This window comes from Phascolarctos cinereus, unplaced genomic scaffold (genome assembly GCF_003287225.1).
Source record: "Phascolarctos cinereus isolate Bilbo 61053 unplaced genomic scaffold, phaCin_HiC Scaffold_9;HRSCAF=440, whole genome shotgun sequence".
Classification (NCBI taxonomy): domain Eukaryota; kingdom Metazoa; phylum Chordata; class Mammalia; order Diprotodontia; family Phascolarctidae; genus Phascolarctos; species Phascolarctos cinereus.
The window spans coordinates 259,013,202-259,023,654 of NW_027556402.1; the positions used below are offsets into that span (position 1 = coordinate 259,013,202).

The 10,453-nt window shown below is 51.2% G+C and overlaps 1 protein-coding gene across 1 annotated transcript in view; it reads right to left on the reverse strand.

Moving 5' to 3' along the window:
• Positions 1–8,582, reverse strand: part of TESMIN (testis expressed metallothionein like protein) — a 46,680-nt gene extending 38,098 nt beyond the window's left edge. The window contains exons 1-2 of the mRNA XM_020968380.2: positions 8,357–8,582; positions 6,349–6,921 (exon numbers count right to left, since the gene is read on the reverse strand). Coding sequence (XP_020824039.1) covers positions 6,349–6,921; positions 8,357–8,521 — 738 coding nt within the window. The 5' untranslated portion in view covers positions 8,522–8,582. The remainder of the gene's footprint in view (positions 1–6,348; positions 6,922–8,356) is intronic.
• Positions 8,583–10,453: the final 1,871 nt, after the last annotated feature.

Sequence of the window (10,453 nt, forward strand, 5' to 3'; positions counted from 1 at the left end):
CCAGGTTAAAAAAACCCTATAACATGGGAAAACAACATCCCATGGAGAGTAAAAGGCAGAGAAGGGCCCTGAAATGAGAGTTATTTAATAAATCTGTTGCTCGACCATCCGTATTTCATTGTTATCAGCCTCAGAGGCAGGTGTGTCCACAACAAAAGGCTGGAAAGCTCCTTCAACTCAAATAAACCCCATATTCTGTGGTTGGGGGAGGAGGGGCAGAGGTGTCTGCTACATCCACTCACTGCTGGCCCCTTCAATCAGCCAGATACGCATCTGAAATAAAAGCTGCCTCAACTTCTCCTTCATGATCAAAGAGGAGTACAGAATAGTTTACTCTTGAAAGCTACATGTCAAAATGAAAGCTGGCTACGAGGCAGAGAGCAAACACTTAAGTTTATAATAAAAGGAGTACATCAATCATGGATATCTCTCTCCAGACATACAGATAGATAGATGGATGGGAGGACAGACAGATGGATGAAAGCAGAGACAGATGTACAGACATTTGGATGAATGGATGGACAGATGGATATCTCACTCTGAGGTACAGACAACCCTAGATGCTCACACACTCTGCCAGCAGAGAGCAAGCCTTAGGCATGTCCTAGTAAGGTGGTGTGACAGGAGAATTTTTCTAAATTCGCCTTATGACCATCATTTCCTTAAGACAGCCAGTTACATGACTAGCTGGAGCTTGCAGAATTTGACTGACATCCAGTTTCAGCTCTGGTGATTAACTGGTTAGTAATAAGGAAATTTCTGGCTCTGCCTTCTTACTCTATTATTTATCAGCTTTATTACTTACTTAAGATAAGCACGTCAAGTAACCAAGTGTAGCTCCAGTAGGAGTGGGCAGCCCGCCAATTCTAGCTTTATCCTGTGTGCTTAGCGACTTGATTGATTTTTTTACCTGATGCAGATCTTCCCCATCTTCTATCTGTTCTCTGATGGGTAAATTTTTGCCATTTCCTTCCCTCTGTAGAATTCTGTCTGTTTGTAACTCAAACTTCTATAAGGATGCTTAAATAGCAGTTGGGACCCACTATCTGTGTTCCATTTTGTTATGGTTGTTGTTCAGTCATTTTCAGTCATGTCTGACTCTCTGTGACCCCACTGGGGGTTTTCTTGGCACAGACACCGAAATGGTTTGCCATTATTCTTCTCCAGTTCATTTTACAGATGAGGAAACTGAGGCAAACAGGGTGAAGTGACTTGTCCCGGATCACACAGCTAGAAAATGTCTGAGGCTGGATTTGAACTCATGAAGATGAGTATTCCTGAGTTCAGGCCCAGTGCTCCATGTACTATGGCACCACTTGTCTGCCCATCTATGCTCCAGACATATGATAAATCAGCTATTACAATGTCTCTGCTTAATGTAAGTATGCCAGCCTCCTTAAAAGTGCAGAAGTGTGGCACCGCCAGGATGGTCCCAGAGCCTCTTCCTGGAGCTCTTAGAGAAGTGCCAAGGGGTCAGGATGGGCTTGGGCTTGGCCTTGGATGCAGGGCAGGTCTATGCTAATGTCTGACTTTGAAGTTTCAGGCTAACCGCCAACTGTTTCCTGGGAAGCTGAATCTGCTTTGTTGTAGCAGGAACCCAAGCAAAGAAAAACAGCCAGACCTTTGATGAAGTTATTATTAGCAGTGACAGTCCACAGCAGTGATTAGTTATAAAATTTATTAATTAGGATTCCATATTTATTTCTTGAAAATATAGTCACTTGCCAGTTCAAGCACATAGCAGGAGATGAGGTATGAGTCCCTGATAGGAATTATAAGACATAAAATCCAAATTGAGCACTTAGGAAGGAAAGCAATTGTCACTCTGAGGCAATTTTGAATTTGTTAAGAAAAAGTCATGCCAGACTAAACTAATTTCCTTATTTTGATATGGTTACTAGCTTGGTAGGTTAAGAGACTGCTGTAGACAGTCACCAAATTCAATTAAAGTCAACAGGCAAGTAGTAAGCAGCTATTTCCACGGCATTGTGCTCAAGACATGGTATTTAGGTTTCAACTAAGCATTTGGCAGAGTCTCTCATTATGGAAATCCTCTTGGGCAACATGGGGAAAGGGGGCTGGCAGAGGGAGCTGTCCCAGACAACACTGATTAATGGAATGATGGCAACCCAGGTCACTGGTGGTCTGCTGCTGGGCTCTGGGCTTGGCCCTGCACAGGCCAACATTTTCATCAAGGAGGTAGATGAAGTCATAGATAGTTTGCTTATCAACTCTATGGGTGACAAAAAGATAGGTGATAAGAATAATGATATGGGGCCGACCGCAGAACCAAGCCCCACAAAGTCTGTCACAGGTTGGAGTAAAGGAGCCAAATACAGCAAAATGCTGTCATGGCAATAAATGTCGATCCTGCCTTTGCTGACTCAGACACACCTCTTCTAATGCCAATAAGCCCTTTTCCCTGAGTAAAGGCACAGTCCGTCCTTTCCTGCTCAGCCTCTGAGATTTTATTCAGCTCCTTCCGAAGTAACAGAGGATTTGTCCAACACACCAGAAACCTTCCTTTAAACGAGGGGTGGCAAACACAAGGCTCATGGCTGCAGCTTACAATACTCCCAACAGCTAACAATACATTTAAAACTAAATCAGTATGTGGCCAGCAGGGGTCATTATGTATGGGTCACTGGCCCTGTTTCTATTGGCTTTTGATATTGCTTTAAATCATTCACTAGTTCCTGGGCAACAGGGCACTGGCTTGTATGGCCAATCCACCTCCTTTTTTTAGGTCACACACCCCTTGGGCGTTATCACTGCAAAGATGCACAGTCTCTTCACAGCCACCTTCACAGCGTCTTCCCCTGCCTATGATTCTTTCTTCCAGGATCATTGCACTGCATGAATTGCAGCCATGTGTCAGCATTGCCGAGAATACTGACACTAAGAAAAGATGGGGTTTTGGGTAGGCAGTTCCAAACCTTGGGATTCAAGTGCTGCTTAATGCCTTCCTTCTCCTTTCCTTCCTTCCTTTCTCACTCTCTTCCTCCCTCCCTTCCATCCTCCATTCTTTTCCTTCCTTTCCTTTCCTTCCTTCCTTCCTTCCTTCCTTCCTTCCTTCCTTCCTTCCTTCCTTCCTTCCTTCCTTCCTTCCTTCCTTCCTTCCTTCCATCCCAGTCTTCAGGATTAAACCCCGCCCCCTATCTAGCTCCAGAGACTCTCCAAGACACATACCCTTTTGTGCTAACTCAAGGGGCTGACCATCCAATTTCGTGCCCATCCAATCAGGACAGCGGGTGTCCTTGAGTTTCTCCACTTCCTCTTTTCTATGTGGACTGTTCATCTCCTGGGTGACGGTGGGTCTGAGATAAGGCCCTGCAGTATTCTGGAGCAGAATGTAATATCATTGCCATGTCAAAGGCAAAGATAAGGGGCGACACTGGGAGAGCCTCATCTTCTCCAGGGAATCTTTGGTTTGGATTTCATGAGGACCCACCTCCATGACACTGGCCAGTGCCTCTGGTATCCACTTCCCTTTGTTAGGCCTCACTTTACGTGAATAATCAAAGAACCACTGAACAAAGTTATCTCTGTGGTTGTGTCTGTCCAGGAATCTTATATAAAGTACACATGAGAGCCCCCTACCCCCAGCCCCAGAGGCTAGGCTTGGATGCCAGGCCCCTCAAGAGCAACTGCCCAGGTACAGAGTGGGAGGCTCATGGCATGGAGGGCATCCTAAGAAAGAGCCGTTAGGGTCTGCAGGCCACAAGGGCCAGAGTGACCTGATGGTCCAATACTCAAAGTGGACTGTAGGCTGGTGCCTGGAATGAGAGAGGACAGAGGCGGCCCACAGTGAGGCCACATTCCATTCTGGACACTTTACCCTGAGATGGACACTGAAATCTGGAGAATTCCACTGGATGGTAGCCAACAACGCCAGGCTGCCCTGTGCCACAGGTTCTTCTATGCCTAGAAACCCCCAAGGTGGATAAATGTGAAGGTAGCCAAAGTCAGTCCCCTCCTAAGCAAATACAGCTCTTCTTACAGCTTGTGGCGTCTGGGGCTGAGGACCTTGGGGTCCAGATCCTTTCCCCTGAGTGCATTGGGGCAGCTTTAGAGGCTCTTAGACCTCCTGTAGCACACCCCAAACCCAGGACTGAAAGGGAAACAGAAGAGACGCAGGCAGGTACATTGCATTTTCTTGTCCCCTACAAAATACTCCTGATAACATTCTCTGAGTCTGGGAGGATTCCTCATCTCCTGAGTCCAGCAGACTTCAGTATATCTGGGGGAGGGGAGGGACATGGAGGCCAAAACCCTTCCTTGCGGGGTGTGACGCCCAGGATTTCCTCCACTTGGCCCTGAAGGCTGGGATGTCGGGGAACTCCTGACACAGTCTCAGAAGAAGCTGCTGCAGGATCAGCCTAAAGAGGCAGCAGAGTTGGCACTACAGAAGAAGGGCGCGTGTTCTCGCCTCGACTTTGGAGGGCAGAAGATAGGACCAATGGCCTGAAATGACAGGAAGAGCTGAGCTCCGCTTCTAACCATCAGCCTTCTCTGAACACCCACTGGACTTCCTCGGGGAAAGGAAAGGCCTTGGGGACCTCTGAGGTCTGGGCCACCTGTAAACTTCTATGAAATATGCTCCGAAAACATCCTGGAGTCAGGCGATCAGGTTTACTCATGAATACTGATGCCAGCCGTCAAGGAAAGTGGGCATGATGAAAGGGCAAAGAGAACCATGATGAACGAGTTTGCTCATTTTCCTTTTCTTCCCTTTTGGCCACCTGCCTGGTTAATTAGAGCTGTTTACTCCCTCCAGACCCACGCAAACACGGCTGCTCATTAACCAGGAACTTGGTAGCAAACTTAGCTGAGTGATATGGATAGCTCCTGCAATTATCTGGGCTTTCAACGCAGAGTGGATAGAGGTAATTAGGTAGGACAAGCTCCAAATCGCCTCAGATTCTTTTCTTTGTGTAGACCCTGCAAGTCAATGATTCTCCCCTCTTCCCCCTGTCACCCAGCATTTCTCTCGTCCTTGTATAAAGGGCGTCCCAAAAGTCTTGGTGCAGTAGTAAGCTTCTAAAGTGTGAAACTGCACTAAGATTTCTGGGACACCCTGTTAATTCCAGGCTGTCCCTGAAATCTGAGTATTTCCAAACACTAACCTGGAGCCAGACAATCTCTCCTGCACAGGTGAAAGCCACGATTAACAACACTGTTTTCACTTCCAAGAAATGAACATCTTTGTTGATTGAAACTGATGTATCCTATGTGGACTACTCCGTTCTGGGGAGGGAGGGGCCGGGCACAAGACAGAGCCTGGGAACCACCTGCAGGCAAGCAGCCTTCTGGGACGAGGCTCCTCAAACCTTTCCTTCCCAGCTCAAAGATCCAGGATCACTTCCACGCCAGAAGAAGGAGCATCGGAGCAGGAGTGGAGGCCGATTAGGAGCCAATCAGAGGCTGCTGCAGCAGATCTTGAGCTCAGGGCCTGGCCTATGGAACTGTGACCCCCACTAGAGCCTCCCTTACTTACTAGAGGAATCCTGTTCGCTGTTGCCTGAATTATCTCAAATTCACTTCAAATGAGCTCAGGACTGCCAGGATGCTCAAATGAGATCATGTAGATCCGGAGTTTTCAGAAGTGAAATTGCAAATAGAATTATCAATCACACTAGTAATTATTAATGACACCAGCAGGCTAGCTGCAAAGGAGTGTGCTCCTCAACAAAGTACTTCAGTCCTTTCTCTCATTAGACTTCCCACTCACTTTAAGCAATCGGGAGTCGCTGCATTTGGGGAAATTAGCTTACCTGGTTAGAGTATGGGCTAATGAGGCCAAGGTCAAGAGATTAATCCCCACCCACTTCGGGGCTAACAGGAAATCTAAGCCACCACCACGTAGCCCCCCTGATGTGGAGGCTGAGGATATGAGATGATAGCTGTAAAGTGCTACCCAAACGCTACTTGTTTACTCTTCTTACAGGGCAACGCTCCCACCTTACTGGAGCAGGGCAAACAGACCCCCCAGGTTATGCACCAAGCACTGAGTTTAAGCAGATGACCACACCTAGGTAACTGATCAGTGACCAAGGTCATTTGTGTTCCCACCCACACAGCACCATCATCCCCCTGCCTTTGCCACGAACGGAACTACCTTGATCTGTCCACTCTGGATTCAACTGATGGGTCCCAGCCCCAAAAGGGACTGGTTGCCAGTCACCCGGCTTTGGCCTATGAACCTCCTCCTTTCCACAAAGCCCTACAGTGTGATGCTTTAGGTTAACAAGGGCTAATGTCATCCAGCAATGAGCCTTAACCCAGAGGCTTCCATGAGGATGATGAAGATCACCGGAATCCTGCGTGGGAGTGAGGGAGGGACCTTACTGGAATCACTTGGACGTTGTGATGAACCACTCCTTCCCGGGCAGCCCAGGCTCCCAGGGGCAGGACACTGGGGGGGTTCCTGTGCTGAGGCCTTAAGGAAGACAGGAAGTGGACATTGTAGGTGTGTGACTGCAGCTGGGTCGGGGAGGGCAGCATGGCCTCTTCTAAAGGGGTGAGCTCAGGCAGCCCCGAATAGTCTTGGAGAATCTCATCCTCATTATTCTCGTCAGCCAGGTGTTCGACCTTGACTTTACTGCTGCACTCTGCATTGAGGGGGGCATTGAAGGAGGGCAGCAGTGTCTCCCGGGGGTCGGCCACAGAGAAGTAGGCATCTTTAAAGGAATGGAAGTCTTCATCCTCTTCGTGTTTACTGATCACGGTGCTTTTCAGGTTAATATTGTCAGAAATGAATTGACTGTCTTGGCTAAAAATCTCCATCACAATTTCATCTTCCGTGCTTGAAATCCCACCAAGTAGGGGCTGGTCTTCCAGATCTACAGAAGAAATCTTAAACTGTTCATCTCTACAGTTTTCTTTTTCCAAAATCAGTTTTCTCCCCAGAAGTCCTTTCATCTAGAAAACAAATACATGAGAGTCTTTCAAATGGGCCCAAATGACTTCTCCCCACTTCCACTCCATTCCATAGGCAATTGTTTAAAATGCAGGACTCCAGGATGTGCAGCACAGAGGTCATCTAATCCAACCCCCTTGTTTTACAGATGGGGAAACTGAGGCCCAGAGCACTCAAGTGATAGAGAGGGGACTTCTGGAGCCAATGAGTCCAACTCTTCTACACCACCCAAGGGAGGTTATCTGGCCTTCCCTAGACCTCCACGGAAGGGAAACCCTTACTCCAGAGGCAGGCCATTCTCCCCTTGGATAGCTTGGACTGTTAGAGTGACCAGGGTTCAAATCCCACTTGTGACACTAGCCTGTGCAGTTTCCTCATCTGCAGAATGGGTGCTTGTAGCAGCTATTCTGTACTTCTGTATTGTTGGGCTCAGACGAGATACTGTAGGCCAAGGCCCTGGCACGTTTTAGATGGCCCCTCTGCTCCAGTTCTGCCCTCCAGGGCCAGGCAAAACAAGGCTGATCTCTTTTAGAAGAAATCCTTCCAATGTGTGGGTCCCCAGATCAGACATTCCCAGGGGAAGCCCATGGACCTAGCCAGGGTCACAGATTGAGAGAACCAAGGGGTTGCAGAAGGCATCTGACCCAACACTGTCATGTCACAAATGAGGCAAGTGAGGTTGGTCAAGGTCAGTGACTCAGGGAGTCTGTGGTAGAGCCAGGACTGCTGCCTCTCCCCTCCCCAGAGACACAGAATTTGGGGTGATGTGCCTGGGGACCCCAGGAGGGGATGGAACCTGCCCAAGGTCTCTCTGGCAAAGCTTCCGGATGACAAGTCTGTGACACAGGCTGGGGGGGGGGTGAACCCCTGTGTGACCTTGAGCAAATGCCTTTCCTTCTCTGGGCCTCAGTTTCCTCCTCCGTAAAAGGCAGAGAAGGGGTGCCCTGACCTCTGCGGAGCCCTGTCTTCTTGTTTCAGGAGTTAGGGCTGCGGGGGCTAAGTGTTCTCTGACCCCCCTTTCCTTTGGCCAGACCCGGGAATCTCGGGTGTGAGGATGCAGGACACGCACTCGGTCACTTCCAGTCCCAGCTCCGGACACTCCCCCCCCCCCCGCGTCCATGACAACAGGAGCAGACCTTTGGGGGGAGGGGAACCTGCGATTTCACCGACATTGGGTCCTCCCAGCGTGGAGGCGCCCTCCAGCTGTGTAGCCTTGTCCGGGGTCCCCCAGCCAGGAGGGGGCAGGGGCGGCCGGGCTTCGATGGGGCTTGGGAGGGAAGAGGAGGGGCGTCTGGCCAATGCCGGTCCTTCCAGTGTGGAGGCTCCCTCCGTGAGCCCAGAGAGGTGCAGTCACTAGCCCGGGGTCACGCAGCCAAGCGCGCTCCTCATTTTACGCCGGGGGAAACTGAGGCCCGGGAAGAGGCCCGGAATACCCACCGCGGGGCCGGGGCTCCGGGCGAGGCCGCGGAGGAGCCGCCGAGGACGAAGGACCAGGACGAGGACAAGGACGAGTACAAGGGGAGCCGGGAACGACCGCGCTGCCGCCTCCGCGTGCCCGCAGCCAGCGCGGGAGCGAGCCCGGCACGTGCACACTACCTCCATGCGCGTGCCCCGGCGGCGGTAGGCCGCACTAACTGCCCCCGAGCGCGTGCCCTAGAGAGGGGTCGACCGTTGGGAGGGGAAGGGGGGAGGGGAGAGGGACCGTTGGGCCCGGGAAGGGGGAGGGGCAGGCCGCCTCAGGCCCTCCGCCCCTCCCCCAGCCTACCCTTGCAAGGTAGGGGCTCAGGGACCGCCCCCAGATGAAATGAGCGTCCTTCCTATCCAAGGTCGCCTCGGGAGGGACCCCGCAAACCCTGACCATGAACCCCCTTCTGGGATGTCCGAGAAAACGGGATGGTCCCAAGCCCTGGGGACCGCTAATCCGGCCTCTGACACCAGCTGGGGAGCTTGAAAAAGCTCCTCCCCGCTCTGGCCCTCTTCGTCTGCATAAGGAGGGGGCTGGACTAGATGCCTTTGCCCCTATTACAGCTGTGATCCTAATATGACCCTAACAGATCCCCCTAACAAAAACACGCTGCTTTCCGTGTAGAGCCGGGCTCGAAGACGAAGAATTCCACATGGACAATAGTGACCCGTCCATAAGGACACTGCGAGATGCACGGAATCTTGTGATGAATTAGGTCTTTGAGCCTGATAAAAGGGACACCTAGCATCAATTAAGCACCTACCATGTGCCAGGCACTGGGGGGACCAAGGCAAAAAGGGCCCATTGAGGCTGCATGTCAGGAAGACCTTGCTGACCCCAAGAGCTGCCAGTGCTAGCCGAGAAGGGGCTGCCTCTGGAGGTGGGGGCTTCTCCTCTTGGGGGGCGAGGACGTTAGGGGTTCTGAGGCAGAGGGGAGAAGGAACCTCCCAGGCAGCCGGGGACAGCCTACAATAGATGAATGTCAATGGCCCGGGTGAGGAACCGCAGTCAGACCCGCTGTCTGGACCAGTGACAGTGTGGAGACTAACGTGGGTTGTCGGGAAGGGCAGCCCGGCGCTAGGTCTTGAAAGGTGTAGATGCCAAGCAAAGGCGTTTACATTTGAGTCTAGAGGCAACCAGAAGCTGCTGGCACAACCTGAGGAGCGGGGTGCCTGAGATTTAGGATTATCACTGGCGGCCGAGTGGAAGATGGAGCCGAGGGGATAGTCGGGGGGTGGGGTGGGGGTGGGGAGGGACAGGCAGAGAGACCAGCCAGGAGGCTGCACAGCATAGGTCAGGTGGGAGGTGGATGAAGGCTTTGTGCATGAAGAGAAGGGACCTTTGAGGGGCAATCCACGAGACTTGGAAACCGATGGCGGATGTGGCAGCTGGGCAGGCTGGTGGGAAAGCTTTGGAGAAAGGGAAGAAAGGAGGAGGCAGGACAGAGAGTGAGGAGGAGTCTGAGGAGAGGTAGGGGGCAACCAGGAGAGAGTAGGGGCGAGGAAATGTAGAGAGAGTCCAGGAGGAGACAGGGATAGAGGTGTCAAAGTCTGCCAAGAGGTCCAGAAGGAGGAAAGTTAGAGAAAAAGACTCCTGGATTTGGGCAATTAGATCATTGGAGAAGAGGTAAGAACAGCCCTCCTGGTGGGTGGCCCAGAACCTACGGTCTCTCTTTTACAGGGAAAGGGAAGTCCAACAGGCCCGATGTCACAGCTGGGATTTGAACTCAGCTCCTCGGACTCCAAACGCAGCACTCTTTCCCAGTACCACAGGAAGCCTTGCACACCATGGCTCCCATCTACCCTTCCAGAATGCCGTCATTATTTCCCTTCATGCGCAAAGCCAGCCTCTTAGCTGTTCCTCACATTTAACAATCCATTTCCCACCCCTTCCTTTGCACAGACCTGAAAGTGCTCCCTGTTCCCCTCCAATTCAGAATGCCCAGCCTCCTGTAAGGTCCTTTCTAGCAGGGATTGCTTCATTCCAGTACCTGCAACAGTGCCTGGCTCACAGTAGGCACTTATTAAATGCTCATGGGTTGATTCTGCACTCATTAGAGGTTCCACTCC